Source organism: Miniopterus natalensis, chromosome X (assembly GCF_054644295.1).
Source record: "Miniopterus natalensis isolate mMinNat1 chromosome X, mMinNat1.hap1, whole genome shotgun sequence".
Lineage (NCBI taxonomy): Eukaryota > Metazoa > Chordata > Mammalia > Chiroptera > Miniopteridae > Miniopterus > Miniopterus natalensis.
Window position 1 is genome coordinate 25,821,675 of NC_142103.1, and position 27,590 is coordinate 25,849,264.

The window sequence follows — 27,590 nt, forward strand, 5'->3', positions numbered from 1 at the left end:
GGAAACTAAATTCACTTTCAAAATAAACTTTTACTCTAAACTATTAAAAAGTAATATTGTTTTCTCTGTTAATAGCTTTATGGAGATTTGTTAATTATCTTCTTTATACTTTTTCTATATTTTCTGAATGCTCTTAAATAAACATATATTCCTTTTATATTCAGTGAGAAGCTCAAGGTAAATCAAATTCATGAGAATAATAACCTTTAGAGATGGGACCACTACTCTCTATTGGTAGAATTTAAGCTTAAAACAAAATTTTGTTCACCTTTGCTAAAAGTAGCCTGAACAAATACAAGACAGTCTTTTACTTGGATATAACTCTCCTTCGAAAGGACCATTTATCTATATGATACCCCTTTCATATATAAATGACATATGGAAAACAAAGAGGGAACTAAATTGAGATGAAAGACTGCTTCAATTCTGGATTGTTCTCTAACATCAAGTTAATTTGTCATTTATGTACAGTTTATCTAACACATTTAGTTTCCTAAGGCAGAATATAATTTCTCCCCTACACATTGTGGCATTCATTCAATCAGCAAATAATTATTGAGCACCTATTATATGCTAGACACTGTGCTAAGAAATTTTGTAAAATAATATTTTAATTGAGTAATATACCCTGAGAACTGAAGATATATGGTAGAATCAGAAAAAAAATAGATTTTGGAACAAAACTCTCATTTGTCAATTCTGCTAGCTGAGGAAAACTGACAGCAACTCTTGTTTCAGAGTTTACCATGGCTGCTGAATTGCTTCCCTGCAGGCTGCTTGCTGTTCATTATTACCCTAGCATTAAAAAAATACACAACAACCTTGATGAGGCAGAAAGGAGCATCAACAGTAAGGTTTCAGTTTGGTTAATATACTACTTCTGCTTTCCTAACTTTAAAAAGAAAAAAAAAATCTTTATTGATTTCAGAGAGAGGAAGAGAGAGAGAGAGATAGAAACATCAATGATAGAGAGTCATTGATGGGCTGCCTCCTGCACACCCCCCACTGGGGATCAAGTGTACAACCTGGACATGTGCCCTGATTGGGAATCGAACCTCGATCTCCTGGATCCTAGGTCGATTCTCAACCGCTGAACAACGCCTGGCTGGGCTGCTTTCCCAACTTTATTCCTTATCTCAGACTACTTTTCAGTTTATTAAACCTAGCAAGGGACTTACTAAAAATTTATTAAAAGTAAAATACCAGACTAAATTGGAAGAAAAGATGAAGAGGTTGAACATGCACTTCTTACCAGGAATTTAAAATACTGTAATATTACAAAAGACTTTTTAAAACTCAAAATTCAGTTGATGAATACACTTAACTTCCTATAAAAATGCTTGACAACAAAAAGAATAAAATATTTAATCACACATAAGAAGGAAAGGAATCAATCAAAGCCAAGAGAAAAGCTCCAAGTTAATAGGACTACACTGAGAATTGGGCAATGATTTAATCTTTTTTACCTTCTAGAAATAAATCTCCCCTCCCCAAACTAATAAAAAGTACACAATTAGAGCAGTGATAAGTAGCTATGACAATGATCCAAGTTATATTGAGTGTTCATGATTGACTTGTTAGAAAATATAGCATGCAATGAACATGTTATAGGCTATTCCAATTTTTAAAAATTAAGTAATTACATTTACCTTATAAAAAATCCTATGATTGACTCTGGTAGGATAAGTCAGAACATTTTTCTATGCTTATTTTTTCAGTGTTAATATTAAGAACTGGCAAGGTATAAATGTTTACATAAGAAATTCCTCTGAAATATCATACTTTGTTTTTTTTAATTTAGTAACTTGGGATTGTAATTACCTATACCAATTAAATGTTCATAATCAATACAAAAAGGTATAAATTTAATACAAGAAATGTTTGTAAGCAGGAACTGGTTATCAACAGCAAGATTTTAAAGGTAATAATTAGGAAACAGACAAAATACATCTAGAGTTCAGGTTTTTCTAAAAGGTGGAAAATCATGAACTAGATTTCTTTTATTTTTAGTTTGAATACTACTAAAATTACAATATGAAACATACTGTTTTGTAAATATGTTTTTATTGATTTTAGAGAGAGAGGAAGGGAGAGGGATAGAGAGATAGAAACATCTCTGAGAGAGAAACATCGATTGGCTGCTTCCTGCACACCCCCACCAGGGATCGAGTCCACTATCTGGGCATGTGCCCTGACTGGGAATCAAACCAGTGACCTCTTGGTGCATGGGTCCATGCTCAACCACTGGCCAGGCTGTTCACTGTTATTTCAATGATTCATTTTACCCTTTTTTCTCGTGAGAACAGATTTATAGTTTAATGAGGAAAGTATTCAGGAGAAGATCACATTTAGGTTGTGAGGTAAAAAGGGACACAGTATAAATGCATGCATGTAGGAATGGTGATTTTTTTCCTCATAAAATCTACTCTGAGCATTTCATTATGTAGATAAGAGTTATAGGTAAGGGTGTATGAAGGCATAGGGGAGGGAAAGGAATTATTTTCTTTTCCTCTTCCTGTCTTGGTTCCACTGACCCCACCCTGGAACAAGATCTATAAGGCTAGAAAAGAACAGTGTACTCCAGTTAGTAGTGATCAGTTCTATAATTAAAACCAAGTATAGAACAGACTTTTTAAAGAATTATGTGTGAGAGGCTACCTGTAATGTCTTGTATTTCAGTAGCACTGTTATTGTTTATTAACTTTCAATGTATGTCTTATCTACTTATTTAAGTTATCAAATATAAATGATAAAATGTTAAACTTTGTAGCTTTCAAAAGACCCAGCAATATAAAACCACACACACAAATGAGTGTCTTTTGGATAGTAATTTCCAAAACTATTATGAAACATAACTGGGAATACATTAATAACCATGTTAACACATACAAATCTAATTCATTCATTAACAGTGCAATATAGTAAACAAGTGGGACTATGTAAAGCTAAAAGCTTCTGCACAGAAAAGGAAACCATCAACAAGCTGAAAAACCAACCTACTGAATAGGAGAAAATAATTGAAATCATGAGGGCTTAACATCCAAAATATATAAAGAGCTCATTCAACTTAATAGCAAAAAAAAACCAAACAAACCAAAACCCCAAACAATCTGATTTTAAAATGGGCAGAAGATCTTTTTCCAAAGAAGGCATACATATGGCTAACAGGTACATGAAAAAATGCTCAGTATCACTAATCATGAAGGAAATGCATATAAAAAGCGCAATGAGATATCACCTCATGTTTAGAATAGCTATTATAAAAAAAGACAAGAAATCACAAGTGTTGGTGAGAACGTGGAGAAAAGGGAATCCTTGTGCACTGTTGGTGGGAATGTAAATTGGTGCAGCCACTATAGAAAACAGCATGGAGGGTCTTCAAAAAATTAAAAACTGAACTACTGTATGATCCATCAAATCCACTTCTGGGTGTTAATCCAAAGAAAACAAAAACACTAACTTGAAAAGATATATGCACCCCCATGTGTATGGTAGCATTATTTGCAATAGCCAAGACATGGAAACAACCTAAGTGTCCATTGATGGAAGAATGGATGATGAAAATGTGATCATAAAAAAGAATGAAATTTTGCATTTCCCAAAACATGGACGGACCTTGAGGGCATTAAGCTAAGTGAAATAAATCAGGCACAGAAAGAAAATGCCATTATGATCTCACTTATACGTGGAATCTAAAAAAAAAAGAAAAGAAAAGAAAAGAAAAGAAAAGAAAAGAAAAGAAAAGAGAAGAGAAGAGAAGAGAAGAGAAGAGAAGAGAAGAGAAGAGAAGAGAAGAGAAGAGAAGAGAAGAGAAGAGAAGAGAAGAGAAGAGAAGAGAAGAGAAAAAAGAAAAGAAAAGAAAAGAAAAGAAAAGAAAAGAAAAGAAAAGAAAAGAAAAGAAAAGAAAAGAAAAGAAAAGAAAAGAAACTGAGTTCATAGATATAAGAACAGATTAATGAATGCCATAGGTGAGGGGTGGGGAGTGGGCAAAATAGGTGAAAGGGATACAAATTTCCAGTCATAAAATAGGTCATGGGGATGAAATGCACACAGGGTGACTATAATTAATAATATTCTATTGCATATTTGAAAGTTACAAAGAGGGTAGATCTTAAAATTTCTTATCACAAGAAAAAAATTGTAAATATGTATGGAGACAGATGTTAACTAGATTTATTGTGGTGCTCACTTGACAATATATACAAATATCAAATGACGTTGTACACTTGAAACTAATATAATTTTATGCGACAATTATACCTTAATTTAAAAAAAGAAAAAATAATGAATGCAAAAGAGCTTCATAAAGTAGAAAGAACCTATAAATTTCATTTAACAGCTACTTCCTGAGAAGCTTTCTTGTAATGGAAATACTATTTGGGGGCTTGGCACACTAACTTAATAAGGTATTGTCTCTGCTCATGAATGGGGATAATATGCACTCTCCTTACATTTTTGTAGGAGTTTTTAAAATAATTAGGACCATTTAATTACCAGTTTCTTTAATATTTGACCCAAATAACTAAAAATTATCAGTATGTTTTCTATATTGTAAATAATCAAGAAAGAAATGTAGAAAAAGAAAAATGAAATATAAAGGCAATTATCCACATTGCTTGGGCAAAATCATTAAAAAAACTTCTACATAAATAGCAAATTTTTATCTCATATTAATATTGCTACATTACCTTTCCTTTGTTTAGTATATGTCTGGTATATCTTTTGCCATTCATTTATATTTAAGTGTTTTATATAAATTTGTTTAAATATGTCTTTTACATGCAGCATATAACTAGATTAATTTTTAAAACTCATATTTGAAAGTTTAACGTGTTTACATTTATTGAAATTGTTAATGTATTTGAAATTAGTTTGGTCACGTTATTTTGTGTTTTAAATATGTTTTTTTCCTCTGCTTCCCCCGCCCTTTTTTCTGCCTTCTACTGTCCTGATCAAATTATCATAATTCTCCTTTTTTTCTGTGTTGCTTTGGAAGTTATACCTTCTATACCTGTTCTTTCAACATGCCCTCAAAATTTTAACTTTCATGTTTAAATTTACAAAGTCTATAGTTCATCTTCCCACCCATTTTATTTTTTAATTATTATTATTTTTAATCCTCACCGGAGGATATATTTTCCATTGATTTTCAGAGAGAGAGAGAGAGAGAGAAAGAGAGAAACATCAATGTGAGAGAGACACATCAATTGGTTGCCTCCCACATGAGCTCCAACCGGAGACGGCGACTGAACCTGCAACCCAGGTACGTCCCCTTGACTGGGAATCTAACCCTCAATCTTCTGGTGCACAGGCTGACGCTCTAACCTTTGAGTCATGCTGGTCAGAGCCCACCCATTTTATTTTAAATTTTATTTGACTTTTACTTTGTTTCAAATCCCAAGAAATTATTTATTACTGTAGTTGTTAATTTTACTGCCTGTGTTTATTTATATTTACCAATATTTTACAAAATTCTTTGCTCACCATTTCTTCTTGCATTCTGCTACTTCTTTTTGGGTTCATTTTCCTCCTTTCAGAATTCTTTAGTAACTAATTCATTGAGGCTATGAGTAAAATCTCAGCTTCTGAATATATAAAAATATATTTATTTTACCCTCATTCTTACAGTTTGTTTAGTTAAATATAGAATTCTAGATTGGAAAATACTTCCTTTCAACATTTCGAAGACATTATTCTACTGTCTAAGGCAGGGGTGAGGAATGTACGGCCTGCAGGCCATATGTGGCCTGCAAAATCACTTGGTCTGGCCCTGCCAGGCAACTGCAGTTCCAGCCATCACATTAGGGGTGAGTTAATTAAATGTTTGACCAAATATAGCAGGCTAATTTTTAAGTTGATAATTTTGTATGGCCCTCAAATGATGTTATAAATATCCAAATTGCCCTTGGCAGGAAAAGGTTCCCTACCCCTGGCTAACGCATTGATTATTGCCAATAAGAAACCTTCCAATGTAATTATATTTCATTTGTAAAAAACATGCACTTCTGCCCAGCTGGCATGGCTCAGTGGTTGAGTGTTGACCCGTCAACCTGGAGGTCACAGTTTGATTCTTGATCAGGGGATGTGGAGGAGGCAGCCCATCCATGACTCTCATCATTGATGTTTCTATCTCTCTCTCCCTTCCTATCTCTGAAATCAATAAAAAAATATTTTTAAAAATGATGCACTTTCTGAGAGATTTAAAGATACTTACTATCTTTGATTCTCTTCACGTTCACCATGATATGTCAGGGTATAGATTTATTTAATATTTCTGCTCAGGATTCACTGTGATCCTTCAATCTAACGATTCATATGTATCTTTAATTTGAAAAAGTACCTCTTCAAATATTGCTTTTTCCTGATTATCCATCTTCTGTCCTCCAGGAAATTTTATTTGATATAAATTGGACCTTCTCACCCTATGCACCAGGTCTCTCAACTTCTCTCTTACCTTCCCAATCTCTGGTATGATTTCCTGTGCATCTGTATTCTAAATGCATTAATTCTCTCTTTATCTGCAATTACTCTTCAACCCATTACATATACAGTCGTCCTGGGATTTCCAATATGCCAGTTCTTTTTCATATTGATCTTTTTCTGACTAATGATTTCTATTCATTTAACCTTTTAAACACATTTATTTTAAAGTCCCTTTCTGATTGATCTAGTTTTTGAGGTACAAAATTTCCCACATATAATATCTAATCACATTGTCTCAAAGTAGTCCATTTCGTTGGGAAGTCTGTAATTATTTAAACTATGAATTAATTTTCTATAGACCTTTTCCAAAGGAGTCCCAAATGCTATAGGTTATAAGAAGCCTCCCTTTAAGACATTTTCACACTCACCTTGGTCAAGACTTTAAGGGTTTCACTGATTTCAGATCAAATATTAGTGTTAATTCTTTAGCTCAGTTTCTTCACCATTTCATAGTCATTTGAACTGTGACCACACTTCCATACTGCACAGTCCTGGAATTTCACATTTTTCCTACCCATTTCCCAGGGGATACAGGGAGTTTTCTGATACTCTCCCACATTAAAGGGCATAATTTCCCTGGCATCCACAACCTTTCAACTTTATTTTAGTTCTACTTCACATGTGGTCTGGACTTTCCTTTCCATGTTGTTCTTATACTTCAGCCTATAATCACTTAGGCCTTTATCTGGTTCTGAAATTACCATTAGCAGTTTTAGTTTTAGTTCTTACTGCCTACTAAATTCAAATTCTTTTGCTTCTGGCACATAGGTATTTTTCATTCTTGTTTGAAGCTTGGTTATATATTTATATTATAATGATTTTCTCTTTATTTTCTATGTTTTTTTGTGAGGTGTAGACTTCAGATACTTTTGTGCATTCTTTTTTATTGTTGACACTATTACAGATGTCCCCCACTTGCCCCTCATCTTTACCCATCTCCACTCAGCCCTTGCCCTGCCCCCTCATCCCCCGGCCATCACCACACAGATGTCTGTGTCCATTGCTTATACATATCTTTTGTGCATTTTTCTTCTTTTTTTTTAATCCTCACTCATATTTTTTCCATTGCTTTTCAGAAATAGTAGAAGGGAGAGAAGGAGAGAGAGAGAGAGAGGAACATCGATGTACTTAGAGACACATTGATTGGTTGCTTCCTGCACATGCCCTGACTGGGGCCAGGGATCAAGCCTGCAACCAAGGTACATGTCCTTGACTGGAACTGAACCTGAGACCGTTCAGTCTGCAGGAAGACACTCTAACCACTGAGCCAAACGAGCCAGGGCTCTTTCGTGTATTCTTAATTTGCCAGAATGACTAGAGGTCAATCCCAAAACAAGAATAACTCAAGCCCTGCTGACATGGCTCAGTGGTTGAGCATCAACCCATGAACCAGGAGGTCATGCTTCAATTCTGGTCGGGGCACATGCCTGGTTTTCAGGCTCTATCCCCAGCAGGGGGAGTCCAGGAGGCAGTCTATCAATGACTCTCTCATCATTGATGTTTATATCTCTCTCTCCTTCTCCCTTCCTCTCTCTGAAATCAATAAAAACATAGTTTAAAAAAATAGAAATATTAAGAAAAAAGAATAACTCAAAAAACAAGAAGGACATAAAACAATAAAAACTCTAAACCAGGGAGATGACCCCATATAAAATCTGATTTAACCCAAATCACTCTAAGGATATCCTACCAGGATTAAATTGCTTTATTAAATTATTTCAGCAATGAACCCAAAATTCAAAACAGTCAACCCAATAGCAAAGAAAGAAACTATAACAATTTAAGCTTTACCTGTATTTATTGTCAAATTAAAATTAAACTTTATATTTAATCATTCTTCTGATAATTAAAAATAGTACATTTGAAGCGATAGACTACTGAAAAAGCAAATTGATAAGTGTAAGTTTGTTTATATTTACTTTCACTTTGGTGATACCACCATATTGTTCTAACTTTGGACCAGTACTTTTTTTTATTGGTTTTAGAGAGAGAAGAATAGATAGAAACATCAATGAGAGAGAAACATCAATGGACTGCCTCCTGCACACCCCCTACTGGGGATCAAACCTGGGACCCAGGCATGTGCTCTGACCAGGAATGGAACCGGCAACCTCTTGGTGCATGAGTCAATGCTCAACCATTGAGCCACACTGGCCAGGCCGGACCAGCATTTTTTACAAGGACCTATGCTAATATAAGTGATAACCAGGAACAAAAATAACTAGCTTTATATCTTTTTAGAATACTTATATTATGCCAGTGGCAGGCATGACACAAAAGTGCAGAATCAAACAACAACCTTTAGATAATAGTGTTCCATAAAGATTTCATTAATACTACTAATAATAATAATTAAAGCAACATACGTTGGGAGTTACTTGATATGTTTGGTTTATTTCCTTTTGTTTGTTCAGAAGTTTCTGGCTGAGATACAGGAACTCTACAAAAGACGAAAAGAGGATAACCAATAGTTATAAAAAGACACTTGAATGGAAAAATTGTTGCCATTCAGAATTTATTCTAATTCAATAAATTTAGAAATTATGTAGGTTTCTTAAAATGATGCCTTAAAAATGTGAGGGAAATACATTCAAATAATTAACAAATATTCATATACTGTATAACAATTCAAATACTGCAATAGATTTAAATATTCTTTTAAGGAATATTCCACAAAAGGAAGTATTCAACTTTATTAAATATCAACTAAAGATGGATATATATACTTCATATGATAGTAATTTAAAAAGTAGTTCCATGGACTATTTTCATGTTTGCTTTGTTCAAATATTCTGGAAAATTATCTGGTCTAACTCTCTAATCTCATTCCAGAGTTTTTTATAAATCCTCATGCTACTTCAAGTCTTCATGCTTTTCTTTCTGCTGGGAACAAACTTATGCCCCTTTTCCTTGGCTTGATAAATTCTTATCATCCTTCAAAATTTAACTCAGGCATTATTTCCTATAAGAAGCTATGCTTGATCTCTAGTCAAGGCTCACTGCTCCTTATGTATGCTCTCATAGCACCCTGAATAAACTTCTATCATAGCATTCATAATACTGTATTAAAATTACAGGTTCATAAGTCTGTCTCTTCCACCTGATTCTCCTGTAAGTTCTGCTTTAAGTGTTACAAAAGTATATACTTCATTTTATTTATTTTTGTATCTCCACACATCATCTGCTCACTATTTATTGAACTGAGATGAACGGAGGAAAAGGGAAGCATTTTATCTTGCAGCTGAGGTAAAATCTGCTTTTATAAGGAAAGATTTCCACCTTATGAGTTTTTAACATATTTCTGTGATGAGATTTTTCTATTGTATTTCCAAAACTAAAAGCATAAAAAACAGAAATGTCATGTTGTAGAATGCCACATAATATTGCTCTTTTATAATGTTATTAATGAACTAAAAATAAGTTGTTTTCATGAAGGAAGAATGCATCTATTTAACTATAAAACTCTAGCACATAAAAACATATTTTATAGTTGTAGTTTTAATTTTTTCAATTATTGAAATATGATATTTCTAGAAATTAGTAAACTGAAAACATCAATTCTGAGAGAAATGTAAATAACTAAAAATAGTTAAGTTACATGTATTTAGAAATCCTACAAAAGCACGTATATACTTTTTAATACATGTGATTAAAAGTAATTTCTCTATCTGAATTAATTAGAAGAAATAGTTTTCCTAGCTCTAACAGCATGATGATATTATACAGAATTTTCCAAAGTTGCTTAGGAGATTTTTAGGAATATATAGTCATTTGTTTGTATGACTTAAATGTCTTAAAGTTGTTAAATGACAGAAGTTGAGTACAAAACATCTATGGGTACTAACTGAGGAAATTGGAAAAAGAGAGATAAAAATGAAAAGATAAGAAGTGTAGATGGAGGACAGGAAGGGATAAGAGGGTTAAAAGAAGAGAAGATAAAAACACATCTGATGGGTAGTGGCAAAATATTATAAAAATTATGTCAGAGGATAAAAGTTGTACTGTAACCTTGCTCTTTGCACTAACTTATTGACCTTAGATAAAAGTCATACAGATTCTATTATAGGTTAATAATTTTTATAACAGGATTACAATTAATATTATTAGTCTTATAAAGTATCTTTCATGCAAAGAAGTAAAAAATACTTAATATACATACACACATGCATAAATCCCATATTTTATCCTTTCTGAATCTCAGATTCCTCATCTACAAAACAGATAATTATCCTGTCCCTCCCTCACAGGGACACTGAGCATCAAATGAAGTAATGTAAATAATCTTGCCTTATATATTGAAATGCTCTATACAAATAACTGAAAGAATATTTTCAGTACCTTCTGTTTGAGAAAAGCAGAAGACACTGTACAAAAAGAACAAGAATATAAAGTTTTTTTGAGAAGTTGCTAATATAAGCACATTAGAAATAATTTATAATGATAAAAATGCACAAATTTTTGTGATCACTAATTCAAATTAGCAAATGCTTTTCAGGAAACAACCATTATTTAAAAATCTTTCCTACAGTGCTTTCTGCTTAGGAAACACTAAAAATGATTTTTAAGGATTTATCTAACCATGGTATGGTTCACCTTCTTTCTTTATGGAGTAAATATTATCAGTAGGATGAAATGAAATTTTAATGTCTTATTTATTGTATTTTATTTCTTGTTGCTAACTTTTTAATGAGCTGATGGATTTTTACACACTTTATCTAATAGAGAGTATCATGGTTTACTACTATTTGGATTAAAATGTTGGTTGATACAAACTCTTAAATGGTCACATTTACTATATTTATCAACAGAAGCAGACCAAAACATGATCCAGACATTGGAGTTAGCAGGCCAAGATTTACAATACAATGATTAATATGTTCAAGAAACAGAGGGAAAGATGGGCAAAACAGATACAGAGTCTCAAAAGAGAACATTTTAAAAAGAACAAAATGGGCTTTCTAGAACTGAAAAACAGAATAACTGAACTTAGGAACTGTTGCACAATAAAAAAAATATCTGATACTTTAGTGTGTACAAGGTCATTACTTGTCAAATTTGATCCTCAAAACAAACCTATTTCAAAAAACAATTTGACATCTAAGGAAAGTGAAAATCAAAATTAAGTACAGCCTTGAGAAACTCTTGTACATATCAACTGTGTACATGAAAATATTACATTATTCTTACAGCTATTTGTAAGAACCCATCTTTTATCCATCAATAGTGAAACGGATAAATTAATTGTGGTATATTCATATAAAGAACACTACAAAGCAACGAAAATGAATGAAATTGCCCTGGCCAGTGTGGCTCAGTTGGTTGAGCATCATTCCATGCACTGAAAGATCGCCAGTTCAATTCCTGGAGAGGGCACATGCCCGGATTGTGGGTTTGATCCCTGATCGGGGTTCATGCAAGAGGCAACTGATTGATGTTTCTCTCTCACATCAATGTTTCTCTCTCTCTCTTCCTCTCTTTTCCTCTCTCTCTAAAAAATAAAAAAAATATATATATATTTTCAAAAATAAGAATGAACTGTAGCTATATGCAGCAATTTGAATTAATATTAAAAATATAATATTGAGCAAAACAAACAAGATAAAAAAGAATATATCTGGTCTTTGTTCCTGGTTTCTGACTCAGAGCTTCAAAAACCCTTAGAGGAGATTCGAAGATGGTGGTGGATTAAGTGGAAGCTACACTGACAGTCTCCCAGGACCAAACTGAAATTACAAATAAAATATAGAAAAACCATCCCAAATAATCAACTGAAGACTAGTTGGAGAGAAACCTCATAACCAAGGACCTAAAGTAGAGACCACATACAGACTGGTAGGAAGTGTGGAAGTGTGAGAGGTCTGGCTGGGCTCCCACAGGCAGCAGCTGAAGGTTCAGAGGGATATCTCAGCTGTGGTGGCCTCCCACTGAGAACTCTGGGGTCTAAACCCCAGGCTGGGCTTCCCAGCCAAGAGCACCAGAAATGAGAAAGGTGACCACATAACATCTGCCTGTGAAAAGCAGCACGGTTTCTGTCTGCCAGGGAGAGACAGGTGGAACTGTAATCACCGTCTTAAAGGGCCAACACACAAAGTTTCATGTGCAGCCACTCACCTTAGGCTCCAGGAGAAGGGGGGGCAGAGTGGAATGAAGCAGTGTGAGGAGAATCTAAGGTTGTGAGCTCTGGAGATAGTGCTCAGAGGGCACCTGTTCGGACTCCTGTGCTGCATCATTCACCCATATTACAGAGGACATCTTCCTCAGGCAGATATTTACTATTCAGGAAGCTTTTGCCTGGCGGGGGAGCAATTACCCACCCTGTTGGAAAACCTCTCATCCAATCATGTGAAATTTCTACAGCCTGAGACTCATTAAAAGACTGTGAATAACAATCAGCATCTGGGTGTTTTGAGTCTTTGCCTGATTTGCTTTTGGACCCAGGGCTTGGAAAAGCAGAACTTGGTGTGCAGCTGAGTCCTTTCCAAACACTCCAGCCCCAGCAGAGGGAGCCACAAGCTGTGGATCACTGAGAGCTCCAAACAGGGTACTCAGGGCCAGTAACAAATAGCATTTGACACTGGTGTGCACTAGAGACGATCCAAAAGACTAGGAGTCCTAGCAGATTTACCTAATACATAGAAACAATCCAAATAAGGAGCCAAAATGGGGAGACAGAAAACAAACCCTAAATGAAAGAAAAATAAAATTCTCCAAGAGAGGAACTAAATGAAATGGAGATAAGCAATTTCTTAGATACAGAATTCAGAATACTGATCATAAGGATGCTCAACAGCATGAGAAAAGAAATGGAAACTATGAAGGAAATTAAGAATGACATAGTAGAATTAAAAATATATTGGAAGGAATCAACAGCAGGTTAGGGGAAGCTGAGGATTGGATCAGTGAATTAGAAGGCAAGGTAGAAAAACAAACATTCAATCAGAGAACCAAAAAGAAAAAACAATTAAAAAACACAAGGACAGTATAAGGGAGACAACATGAATTGTAACAATATTTGCATCATAGGAGTTCCTGAAGATGAAGACAGTAATCAAGAGTCAGAAAATTAAGAGGAGAGAAAACTCCCAAACTCTTTTTATGAGGCCAACATCATCCTAATCCCAAAACCAGATAAAGACACTACAAAGAAAGAAAATTACAGGCCAATATCCCTGATGAACATACATGCTAAATCCTCAACAAAATACTACCAAACAAGATCCAGCAATACATTAAGAAGATCATACACCACACACAAGTGGGATTTATTCCGGGGATGCAAGGCTGGTATAACATCCACAAATCAATAAATGTGATATATCACATAAACAAAATGAAGTGCAAAAATCATGATCATATCAATAGATGCAGAAAAAGCATTCAACAAAATCCAGCACCCATTTCTGATAAAAACTGTCAGCAAAATGGGAATAGAGGGATCAACCCTCAACATAATAAAGGCCATATATGACAAACCTACAGTCAATGTCATATTCAATGGGCAAAACCTAAATCCATTTCCATTAAAAACAGGAACAAGATAGGGGTGTCCACTTTCACCACTCTTATTCAACGTAGTACTGGAAAGTCCTTGCCAAAGCCATCAGACAGGAAGAAAACATAAAAGGTATCCAAATTGGAAAGGAGGAAGTAAAACTGTCATTATTTGCAGATGACATGATATTGTACATAGAAAACCCTAAAGACTCCATCAAAGTACTACTAGATCTGATAAACGAATTTGGCAAGGTAGCTGGATACAAAATAAATATCTGGAATTCAATGGCATTCTTATACACCAACAATGAACTTTCAGAGAGAGAGAAACTAAAAAAACAATACATTTACCATTGTAACTAAAAAAAAAATAAGATACCTAGGAATAAACTTAATGAAGGATGTAAAAGACCTGTACTCAGACAACTACAGGACACTGAAACAAGAAATAGAGGAAGATATAAACAAATGGAAGAATATACAACGTTCATGGATTGGAAGAATTAATATCATTAAAATGTCCATACTACCCAAAGCAACTTATAAATTCAATGCAATTCCTATTAAAATACCAACAGCATATTTCACAGAACTAGAACAAACATTTTGAAAATTTATATGGAACCAAAAAAGACCGCGAATAGCTGCAGCCATCTTGAGAAAAAAGAACAGAGTGGGAGGGATCACTTTATCAGACATCAAACTGTATTACAAAGCCATTGTAATCAAAACAGCCTGGTATTGTTACAACAACAGATATATAGATCAATGGAACAGAACAAAGACCCCACAAATAGACCCACACCATTACGGTCAGTTAATATTTGACAAAGGAGGCAAGGGCATACAATGGAGTAAAGACAGTCTCTTCAATAGGTGGTGCTGGGAAAATTGGACAGATACATGCAAAAAAACGAAACTAGACCACCAACTTTCACCATACACAAAAATAAACTCAAAATGGATATAAGACTTAAATATAAGTCATGAAACCATAAAAATCCTGGAAGAAAACATAAGCAGTAAAGTCACAGACATCTCATGTGGTGGAATTTTCACTGATACATCTCCTAGGGCAAGAGAAACAAAAGAAAAAATTAACATATGGGACTACATCAAACTAAAAACCTTCTGCACAGCCAAAGAAGACAGCCTCAAAATAAAAAGGAACCCCACAGTCTGGGAAAACATATTTGCCAAGGATGTATCTGGTAAGGGGCTAATTTCCAAAGTGTACAAAGAACTCACACTACTCAGCAAGAGGAAGACAAACAATCCAATTAAAAAATGGGCAAAGGACTTGAATAGACACTTCTGCAAAGAGGACGTAAGTAAAGGTAAGCTGAATTAAATTTTAAAAAAGTAACTAGAGAATAAGAGAAACAAGATGGCGGCGTAGGTAATAGCTGCACCCACTGCCTCCCACAACCACATCAAAATTACAACTAAAACACAGAACCACTGTCATTCAGAGCCTCCTGAAATCCCGCTGAACAGAAGCCCTACAACCAGGGAGCTGAAAAAGCACCGAGAGTGGAAGGTGGGGTATAGACGAGGGCGGATTGGGGTTGAATCTCGGAGATGTGGCCTCCGGCCCACACCCGGTGCCGCGGTTGAAACCCAGAAGGAAACCTTGGCAGTGGAGGTTTCCCGGAGGAGGGAGGGGTCCCAGCCCCACAGCAGGCCCCCAGCCCAGGGCTCCAGGGTGGGGAAGAGAAGCCTCCACAGCTTCTCGCTGTGAAACCACCGGGGACTGTCTCTGAGGGACCCAGACACTGCGGGAGCCCCAGCAGCTCCTCTCAAAGGGCCCGCACACGGATACACTCGGACGCGCTCCCTCTGAGCCCAGCGCTGGGCAGCAGCTTGAAAGGACCTGGGACACTCGGGGAGGACCTAACCTGCCTGAAATCCGGGTGATGGGTGGAGGGGCAGCTTTCTCCCAGGCAGAAGGGCTGGTGGAGGCCCTGGCTTCTTTGGTGAGTCTTCTGCGCACACAGCTGGCAGGCAGGCGCCATATTTGAATCACCAGCACCTGACTCACACCTTTGGCCCCGCCCTGTGATTCCCGGAGGCCCCACCCCTCCCCACCTGCAGCTCATCCATGCGATTTCCAGGGGCTTTTCTATGCAAGTGGCCTCTCTATCCTCATGCTTAGGACTTTCCTAAAATCTCTCAAACAAGCAACAGTGTGCCCGGCCCGGCATGGCTCAGCGGTTGAGCATCAACCTAGGATCCAGGCAATCAGGGTTCGATTCCAGGTCAGGGTACATGCCCGGTTGCGTGCTCAATCAATGACTCTCTCATCATTGATGTTTCTATCTCTCTCTCCCTCTCCTTTCCTCTCTCTGAAATCAATAAAGATATAATTTTTAAAAAAAGACAAGCAACAGCATGCCCCATACAGCTTGATAAGTGGCCCCAGGCCTGGCACTAGTGGCAGCCTGCATTGGCTCATAGCTTGGCCTCTCCTGGACAATGCAAAGCCCAGCACAAGTAGCAGGGAACTACGGTTTGCTGTGTAGCTCATGCTGGGTGGCCCTGGGCAAGGCACTGGCACAGGCTGACTTTGCACCTCCTGGGAGGCCCCAGAGACAGTGCACCTGGTGGTCAGACTCAACCACGCTGGATTACAACCCTATCACATCCACGAGTGACACTCAAGGGGCGCACTTGGTGAACAACAAAGCTCCACTGAGTGTCCATAGGGGTGTCTCCAGCACAGCAACTCTTTGGCTGTAGTTGCAGCTGGTCCTCACCGATGAGTGGCCTGGGGGTCGGTTCCTCCCAGGGACACCAACAGCAACCAAGGCTCAACTACAACAGGACAGTGCACACAGCCCACACAGGGGAGCACCTAGAAGGCCCAGCTCAGGTGACTGGGGAGGCTGAGCCACTGGACCCTACAGGACACCTACTACACAAAGCCACTCTACCAATTCCAGGAGACATAGCAGCTCTACCTAATACATAGAAACAAACACCTGGAAGCAGCCAAAATGTGGAGGCAAAGAAACATGTCACAAAGGAAAGAACAGAAGAAATCTCTAGAAGAGGAACTAAATGAAATAGATCCAAGCAAGCTAAGAGATGGAGAGTTCAGAATAATGGTTATAAGGATGTTTAAGCACACTGTTAGGGAAATAACTGAGAAAATTGATAAGATAATAAAGTACCAATTTGAAATGAAGGCTACAGGAACTGAAATGAAGAATAATTTACACGGAATCAACAGTAGAGTAGAGGACGCTGAGAATCAAATCAGCAATTTGGAACATGAGGAAACAAAAAACACCCAACCAGAAGAGCAAAAAGAAAAAAACATCCAGAAATATGAAAATAGTATAAGGAGCCTCTGGGACAGCTTCAAGAGGCCCAACATTCATATTATTGGGGTACCAGAAGGGGAAGAAAGAGACCAAGGAATTGAAAACCTATTTGAAAAAATAATTACAGAAAACTTCCCCTCCCTGGGGAAAGAAATAGACTTACAAGTGCAGGAAGCACAGAGGGTCCCAAAGAAAAGGGACCCAAAGAGGCCCAGAGCAAGACACATCATAATTAAAATGCCAAAGGTTAAAGACAAAGAGAGAATCTTAAAAGCAGCAAGAGAAACACAATTAGTGACCTACAAGGGAGCACCCATACAACTGTCAGCTGATTTCTCAACAGAAACTTTGCAGGTCAGAAGGGAGTGGCAAGAAATATTCAAAGTGATGAAAAACATGGAACTACAACCAAGATTGCTCTACCCAGCAAAGCTATCATTTAGTATTGAAGGTCAGATAAAGAGCTTCTCAGGCAAGGAAAACCTAAGGGAGTTCATCACCACCAGACCAGCACTACAGGAAAAGTTGAAGGGTCTTCTTTAACAAGAAGCTAATGATGATGATGAACTAAATAGATCCAGGGACATCAACACATGCAACAGACGATCATATTTCAGAGGAAAGAGGGAAGGGGGAGGAGGGTGGGAAGAGATTAACCAAAGAAGTTATATGCATAACTCATGGACACAGTTAATAACGGGGTGAAGGCCTGGGAAGGGGGTGGGAGGGAAGTGGAGGGGATCAATTGGGGGGGAAAATGGGATACCTGTAATACTCTCAACAATAAAGATAAATTTTAAAAGTAAACAAATAAATAAATAAAGTACTATCTAAAAAAAAAAAAAAGTAACTAGAAATTTTCAAGTGACTGGAAATTAAATGATACATACATTCCAATAAGCCATGAGTCAGAAAAGAATCACACTGAAAACTAAAAAATGTTTGAACTGACTGAGAATGAAGTAGGAGTTAACTAAAGCAGTGCACAGAGAAAAATGTATAGCAAATATGCATACGTTAGAAAGGAAGAACCAAAAATCAATGATTTAAATTTCTAGCTCAAGTAGCCAGATACAATCTCAGTATACAACCCCAAACTGGACATAGCTATTATAAAAGATTAGCATTAATTGTTTTAAAAAATCTAAATGATTCTGTACTCCACCTCCTTTATTAGTTTCTCAGTTTTGCTGCTACTACAAAGAAACCAAGGCTGTTAATCATATACAATTCATAATGGAGAAGTTTATGTAGGAAAGATCCATGCTTAGACAGCTAGTGAAGAAATTATTTGAAATTAAATACGTTTATAGTATTTTAAATTAAAACATAATGCATAAATAAATTAAAATGTTTATTTTTGGTTAATTCCCCATTTTAAATTAATTTTTGATTAGTCTATGTTGAGCAAGGCAGATAGAACTTCTGTTATGGGTTGAATTGTGTCTTCCCAAAATGCATATGTGGAAGCTCTGACCCCCAGTATTTCAAATGTGACTTTATTTAGAAACAGAATCACTGAAGATATACTTAGTTAAGATGATGTTCTTATAAAAAGGGGATATCTGAACACAAACACAGATTGGGGTGATGTTTTTACAAACCCAGGAATACTGAAGATTGCCAGCAAAGCAATTTTCTGTTGTTTAAGCCAAACAAATTGTGGTACTTTGTGATAGCAGCCCTAGAAAACTAATACAGATTTCAGTACAGGGAAGTGGGGTGCTGCTGTAACAAATAATAAAAAATGTGGAATTGGGTATTAAGTGGAGGCAGAAAGAGTTTTGAGATGCATAATAGAAAAAGCTTTGCCTTGAAGGGAATGTTGGTAGAAATGTGGATTTTGAAGGAGAATCTGTTGAAGGCTCAGAAAGAAAAGAAGAAAGCTGTAGATAAAGCTTCTGTTTTCTGAGGGAATACACATATTCTCATAAACAGAATGTTGCAAAAAATATGAATGTAAATGGTGCTTCTTGCACGGTCTCAGACAGAAATAAAGAATGTGCTATTGGAAACTGGATGAAAGGTGCTCCTTGTTATAAAATAACATAGGACTTGGCTGAATTGTGTTTTGTTGGATGGAAAGTGAAACTTGTATGCAATGAACTTGCATATTTAGCTGAACTTACAAAGTGCTGAAGGCACAACTTAATGTTTCCTTGCTGCTTATAGTAAAAGATGAGAGGGCAGAGGGATTTGAAAAGAGAATTGTTAAGAAAAAAGGAACCACAACTTCAATACTTGGAAAATCCTAAGCCTATTCAATTGCAAAAAATGAAAAAGTTTGCTCTGGATAGAACACCAAGGGTATTGTTGGACAACTATTTGACCAATAGATTAGGCTTGTGACCTGTGGATCCAATCAACCATCTCAGTCAACATGCCGTTAGCTTAGACTGAAGGGGATATAGGTGAGAAGAGATGAAGAAAGGCTGTCAGACTTCTGGAATTCTAAAGTCAGGAAATGAGCTGATAGAGATATCCAGCTGTGATCATGCATTATTCTTTAAAAAAGGGAAGAATAATCCTGAGGGTAAGGCTTTCTCTTTAGTTCTAGAAGACAGGACCATCTCCTTGGTTCCAGAGTACAGAGCCAGCCACCACTCAGGCTGCGACCCGGTGAGCCCAGAGAACATAATAGTATCATGCCAGAGAGGATAATTCTGGAGCCTTAAAATCAAGTGGAACTGACCCTGCTAGATTTCAAACTTGCTTGTGACCCATGATTCTTTTCTTCCTTCCAGTTTCTTCCTTTTTGGAATGCCTTTCCCATCAATTGTATTTTGGATAGATAACATGTAGTTTCACAGGTTTACAGACAGAAAAGAATTTTGACTCCGGATGAATCACCCTGCACCTCATCCACACATGATTTAGATGATATTTAGATGAGATTTTGAACTTAGAGTTGATGTTGGTATGAGTTAAGACTTTTGGGGATGTTGTGATGGGGTGAATGTATTTTGCATGTGAGGACATAAGTTTTTTGGGGGCCAGAAGGCAGACTACCAACATGTAACTGATCATATCTTCAAGGACACGGAGAATGTGACCTTATTTGGAAACAGGGTCATTGAAGATGTAATTGGTTAAGATAACATAATACTGGAATAGACCAGTACCCCAGAGTGTATCCGTAATCCAATATGGATGCTGTCCTTATAAAAAAGGGTAATCTGGAAACAGATGAGCACATAGGGAGAATTCCAGGTGAAGATCAAGGCAGAGATTGGGGTGATTCTAAAGCTAAGAAATGCCAAATATTGCCAGTAAACCACCATAAGCTAGGGGAGGATAAGGGAACAGATTCTACCTTACACCTCTTACAAGGAATTCACCCTACCAATACTTTGATTTCGAATTTCAGCAGCCCTAGAAAACTAATATAACTTCTAGTACAATTGCTCATTTTACAAGGTAGAAACAAACCAAAAAAACTAATATGCTATGTAATACTTAATACAAATGACTTACGGTTTGGCAAATGGCCCTTGTAGAATCCTTTTTTTCTTGGTAGGGCTCAAAGTTGTACATGTAATTTGAGAACCCATAAGACCATCATCTTGATGCCGTTTACCATTTAGTCCCTGACTTTGACTTTCTCTTACTGCTGCTTGGGATGTTGAGGGTTGGTTAGCATTCTAAAACCAAAAATTTAGAGAAAACATTTTAAATTAATTCATCAAAATTATTTATCTTAAAAGTCTACAATTTTAGTTTACCCATTTTTCATAATCTTAAGAGTTGTGACAAAATGTTGAAAACATAAGTGCTTTTATAAAGATGATTTATCCTAATCCATCTTCTGTTAAAATAAGGAAAATAAACAAAAGTCCCTCTTATATTAGTACAGCTGAAAAGTTGGATTAGATGTGTATTTCCATAAGAACAATAATCCTAGAAATAATTTTTAAAAAGATAAACTCAGGGAAAAAATTAACTTATTTGTTTTGATTGTGCCTAGATTTCAGAAGTGGTGTCTTATACAACTTGGCTAAGACTGCCATGCCATATACAGATGTAAAAACTTCCTGTGGGAGTGTACCTAAAGTTCTAGTCTTGACAAAAAGAAAAGAATATACAGGCATACTTCTCTTTATTGTGCATTGCAGATATTGAGTTCTTCACACATTGAATGTTTGAGGCAACCCTATGTGGAGCAAATCTATTGGCACCATTTTTCCAGTAGGCTCAGATTATGGTTAATATTTCTAGCAATAAAGTATTTTTAAATTATGGTATGTAAATTGTTTTTTAGATATAATGCTATTGCACACTTAATAAACTATAGTATAGTGTAAATGTAACTTTTATATGCACTGAGAAAACAAAAACTTCATGTGACTTGCTTTATTGTGATATTCACTTTATTGCAGTGATCTGGAACTGAACCCACAATATCTCCAAGGATGCCTGTAATCATATATACCACTTGGGAATTTAAATGACAATCATGATATAATCAACTTTTGCAGAAAGTACAAACAAGATACCAAATTTTGAGGGCCTTGGGAAATATCAGAGGCTGTGGCCTTCTGCCCAGCCTGCTCCAAAATAAATAAATAACAGAAAAAGGAAACAAACAAAAAAACCAATGATTTTTCATCTTGCTTTTACACCATTAAGAATCAATACATGTGAGTTCTGAATAAAATGAACAAGGAAAATGATCATAAATGATCATGAATTGTAATTACGATCACAGTGTTTTCAGCGATAAACTATTAATTCTCTGGCACCATACCTGATGTGTTTCTGATGCTGAGGAACTTCCAGTTGCAGTGCCATGGGGGATATACTTTACAATCGTAATTATCCCCTGAATTGCAATGCGTTTTTGTTCCCTATACTGCAAGTTTCCAATCTCCTTCCTCACTTCACTTATAGCTGTCAGGAGCGTCTGAACTGCAAAAGAGTAATTCCAAGGAAATTATAAGTTGTAAAGAACTTAAATGCTAAAAATAAGAATTAGATTTGCAATGTAATTTCACAACATGAAATTATAAACTTGCCACATAACTTAAATTTGTGATTTTAAGTTTATATTTGGCATCTTCTTATGTAATTTTTGTAAAATAGGCAAAACATACTTATCAGTTAAATCATGATACAGAAACAGAAATTTTGCATATTGAATGTAATTTATAGATTATATTTCAGAATATAAAGTGTTGCCTAGTCACTGCATAGACACACATATTTGAATATTTTAAAATATATACTACAAATTGATGTCATTATAAAGTACAAAAGGATGCCAATATAGGGTGGGTCAAAAGTAGGTTTACAGTTGTTTGTATGGAAAGTAATATAATAATTAATAAATAATACAAGAATAAATTCTGTGCTTTGCATACTCACAATTGTAACTACTTTTGCACACCCCTGTATATTGGATATAACACAACTGAGTGCTACCTTTAAATAAAAATAACACCAGAATAAATGAGATGCAAAATAAGTACTGATGAGAGAGGCCTAACATAAATTAATTTTAGTACAATTAAGATACCACAGTTGAAAAGTTTAACATAAGTATATTGTTTTTTAAAACTATGAGATAATTGCATGGTTTTGGGGGAAAAAGAGAAACTTTGAAATACTGATCTATCATCATCTAAATACTATACTACTCCATAAGAGTAGCATAATACAGTGTTCAATATCTTGATATCAAATTGCCCAGTGTCCCCTTTGATATCTTAGTCTCTCTATGTAATGTCATAAGAGTTGAAATCTACTAAGGTCATATTAAATCTCAATGACATTAAATTATTATCTCTAGTTAGTCATCGTCTACGTTCTTTCTCTTGTTCCAGTCCAATAAAATGAAAATATTAACCTTTAGGAGGTATGACATCTTTAGATCTTCAGAAAGACAACAGTATTATCAGTGAGTGTTGCTATATTTTGGCTCACTCCCATAAAATAAAAGAATAAGAAAGACTAACTGATATATCATATACCACACATATAGCAAATAAACATATTTAAAAAGTAGCAATTATATTAATACCTTTAACAGAAGTACTATACTTTGAAAATGTCTCTGGCACTGGTGGATAGGGGTAATATCCACCAATAACAGTATTCTTCCTTTCTCCAGATTCAGTCCTTATTTTATTCCAGTGAATAAAATTTTTTACCTTGGTTTCATTGATATATGGCTGGCCTCTATGACCTATTTGCAAAGAGGGTAAAGCGACAAAAAAGAGGGGGGGACCAATTTACTGTAATAAACTGCATGGACATTTTTGTATAAAAACAGTTTAATATGAAAACAGTTTCTTATGTCACCAAGAAAATAAGTCAAGTTCACTTATTCTCTATGTAGCAGATAATTATACTTAATATGCATACAAAAATTATCAAAGAAAGTAAACAAATCCTAAATCAAGAAGGAAATCTAGACATAATAAAGTTTTAATGGACTAAACTGTAGCTGTCTATGTGATACTAAAAAGCCATATGAAAAAGAAAACTAATAATTGAGATTTTTCTAACTATCCAAGTGGTTGGTGTCTTCATAAAAAATTGATTTTAAAATCATGTATTATCTTGAAGGTATGGCATCATGTATGAACTAAATTGCCTATGAGTATAGCTCAGCATTTAAATTCATGATCTTGAAACATACTTAAAAGTGCTATTTACATCTTATGTTGTTAGTATTTATAAAATGAGGTATTGACAAAGATGTGCGTTACACGCTTCCTAGGACTCTTCTTTTGACAAATTTCCTAATCACCAATATGGCAGCATTCTTGTAAACACACCATTCCACACTACTTCCTCACTAATCTGGAAACTTTTACCTTTATTGTTATGACCCCATTATCAAAGGGAACAGAGAAAAATAATGTACTTATAGATAAGTAGTGAGACTCTTCTTGCTATATAAGTAAAATATGAGATCCTGGGGCCAAAATTTGATGCACATTTTTGTTTTATTTAGTATTTTAAGATATTGTTAATTGAATCCATGTCTTCAATCTATCAAACAATTTATGATTATCAAGCTTAAAGCAAGCAGGAATTAAAGTTAGCCAAAGGATATAAACATAATTCTTCAGGGAATCACAAAATCATTGCTTCAATCGTAAACAATCTAGAAGGAACATATTTCATAGGCTAAATATTCTCTGTTAAAACATTGTCATAGAGATAAAGAAGGTCAAAATAGAACTGTCTTGTGATTGAATGTTGTAATGTAAAAGTTAATTTAATGAAGAGAAAATATATTACATTTTCAATAAAGTATATACAAAGAAATTGCTCACCAGTAATAAACACTCGACTCTCATTTGTAGTGGTGAGATAAAGCAGTTTAGGTACTTGATTGTTATTTCTGACAACTTTCAATTGTGTGCATATGAAATATGTCACTGTGGAAAATGAAAACATTTATGCAATTACTTCTGCATTTCAAACAGAACATACCAAGGTCAGGATTTAACACAGTGCTTCTCAAACTTTAATAAATATAGGAATCACTTGGATAATTTTTAAAATACAAATTAAGATTGAGTAGTTTTAGGGTAGGGTCTGAGATTCTCCATTTCTAATAAGCTCCTAGGTGATACTAGAGCTACCAGTCCCTTAACTACACTTGGAGCAACAAGGATCTAATACTTACCTTTTCCTTTAGATAAAAGACCTAACACATTTCCCTTAGAATGTACAATGGCTGCACCTAACTGAAGCCACTGCTTGCTGAACAGTTGAAGAGTGCAAGAGTCTTTCTAATGGGGCACACAACACAATGTGAACAATTATCCCCTACAGAGAAAAAAAGGCTTAGTTTCTCCATGATGTTTTCACTGATTAACTCAGTTTAATACTGATCCCTAAATTACTCTAACTCCTTCTCCCAGATAGAGCTATACAGTATTAATTTGAATTTGCTTATGAAAGTATTTTACATGTGTTGACCTTAAGTAGACTTTAATCTTCAATGACAGAGCTTATACTACCTATTCTTTTCTGTTCACCTTGCTAACAAATTTGATAAGCTAAAAAGAATCCCTGAAAATAAGATTATAATGTCTTCAGATGTTAAGTACTTTCAAAAGCTATCAATTGTTTTTAAATATCTATCAGATTATTTGTGAAAATTTCATCAATCTAACAATTTTTAAAAATTTGAACTCATTACATAGCAAAACAGCTATGGTCTTACAAACTGAGAAATAAAGAAATAAATGTAAATACTTGTAATCTCACAACAGTAAATTCTCACTTGAGAATAAATATTCTGCTAGAGCATGATATAACTATAAATTCATTTCCTACATTTTATATTTATTAGATCTTTATTTTATAGCAATGCAAATAAAGGAAATCTGTTCAAATGACTAAGAATAGTTCTCCTAATTTATATTGCTTTTCTTTTACTTCAAAAAATTGTAAAAATATGTTAGTATTCATGGTTAAAGATGTTGATATAGGAACATTAACAAAATACCTTATTCTAATTTCATGGCTGTTAAAAATCAGACATACATATCTAATACTGAACAGCTATTTGATATCCAGGAGATTACTTAACCCTTCTGGACCTTTGTTTCCTCACCTGTAAATTTGTAAATACATCAGCTCTTTAAAAGGCAACTGGGAGCCCAGCTGGTGTGGCTCAGTGGCTGAGCATCTACCTGAGATCCAGGAGATCGAGGTTCGATTCCCGGTCAGGGCACATGCCCGGGTTGCGGGCTCGATCCCCAGTAGGGGGCGTGCAGGAGGCAGCCAATCATGACTCTCATCATTGATGTTTCTATCTCTCTTTCCCTCTCCCTTCCTCTCTCTGAAATCAATAAAAACATTAAAGAAAAAAAAAAGGTAACTGGGAGTACAAAATGAGACATCTATGAGCATTTGATAGATAGTAAACACTCAATATTAGTTTTTCTTAGTTCTTCACTTTCCTTAAAAGTAAAAAAAGATGCTCTACTACCAAAGAATTTGGGTATTATTCCAGAAGACCCTTGGTCGTGTTTCCTATCTTAGGCCTAAAGCCGCCTTAATACTCACCATGCATTTAATGATTTTTTTCCCCTTCACTCTTGGTCAAAAGATGAAAATATATTGTGATTATTGTTAACTATTGTACTAGAGAAAATCTCACCAAAGTCCATACAAAGCTTTCTTTAAAAATATATATTTCATGCCTGGCTGGGCCTAGCTCAGTGGTTGAGCATCGACCTATGATCCAGGAGATCAAGGTTCGATTCCCTGTCAAGGCACATGCCCGGGTTGCGGGCTCAATCCCCAGTCAGGGGCATGTAGGAGGCAGCCGATCAATGATGATTCTGTCATCATTGCTGTTTCTAGCTCTCTTTCTCCCTCTCCCTTCCTCTCTCTGAAATCAATAAAAGATGTATTTAAAAAATATGTATATATGTATATGTATGTGTGTGTGTGTGTGTGTGTGTGTGTATGTATATATCACATTATCACAAGAAATAGAACATGTATGCTTGGCAACATTTCTGTGAAAAAGCATTATCCAAATCTTGTGTCAGTTTGTTGTTTAAAGTGGCTACAAAGAGAAAGGAACCTGGCCATAACTCATCTAAAATGAGATAATACAATTGTCATCAGAGGTCATCCCTACCAATCATTCATGCCCTTGGAGAAGTTATATAGCCCCACTCACCTTGGAAGACCAGGCCTTAGTTTTGGCTAAAACTGTCTTTTTGCCCTTTCCCCCAGTAGTTGGGGTGAGGTTTGGTTTTATTAAGATATATTTTAAAAATAATCTCACAAACAGAGAGTGGATTCTAATGAGGTAATATCTGAAGAGTGTATAATACTGTTTTGCAATAGAGAATAAAGGGGTAGCAGAACAGCCTTGTATATGGTCTCCAGGTCTCCTGATCTACAATTTCTACCTACCATGTTGCTGATTTTAAAAAGAATTGCATGTAGTCAAAATTAAGAGTTTCCCTAATGTTAACAAACATCTAACAATTGGTATTTAATTCATGTAATAATTTGGAAAATAGTAAAATAGCACACCATATCTAAAATAGCTTCATGCTACAAATTCAAAGAATTCACTGAAGGAAAAATTCACTGAAGTTGTTAAAAAGAATTATTTACACTTTTTTTTCTTATAATAGATCTAAAAACTAACTTTTTATATAAAATGTATGATAGGGTACACCTAAAATATTTTCAAATAAATAAAATCAGTAGTAAAACACCTATACATCTGAATGAATGCAAGGGGAAAAGGTCAATGACGAAGTAAGTAAAATATTAATCAGCTGGTATACCACTACCAACCTA

General features: G+C 35.4%; 1 protein-coding gene across 1 annotated transcript in view; it reads right to left on the reverse strand.

Annotated features, from left to right (window-relative positions):
* Positions 1-27,590, reverse strand: part of RADX (RPA1 related single stranded DNA binding protein, X-linked) — a 52,287-nt gene that overhangs the window by 7,433 nt on the left and 17,264 nt on the right. The window contains exons 7-11 of the mRNA XM_016206407.2: positions 24,584-24,688; positions 23,320-23,484; positions 22,048-22,208; positions 20,778-20,944; positions 8,850-8,923 (exon numbers count right to left, since the gene is read on the reverse strand). Coding sequence (XP_016061893.2) covers positions 8,850-8,923; positions 20,778-20,944; positions 22,048-22,208; positions 23,320-23,484; positions 24,584-24,688 — 672 coding nt within the window. The remainder of the gene's footprint in view (positions 1-8,849; positions 8,924-20,777; positions 20,945-22,047; positions 22,209-23,319; positions 23,485-24,583; positions 24,689-27,590) is intronic.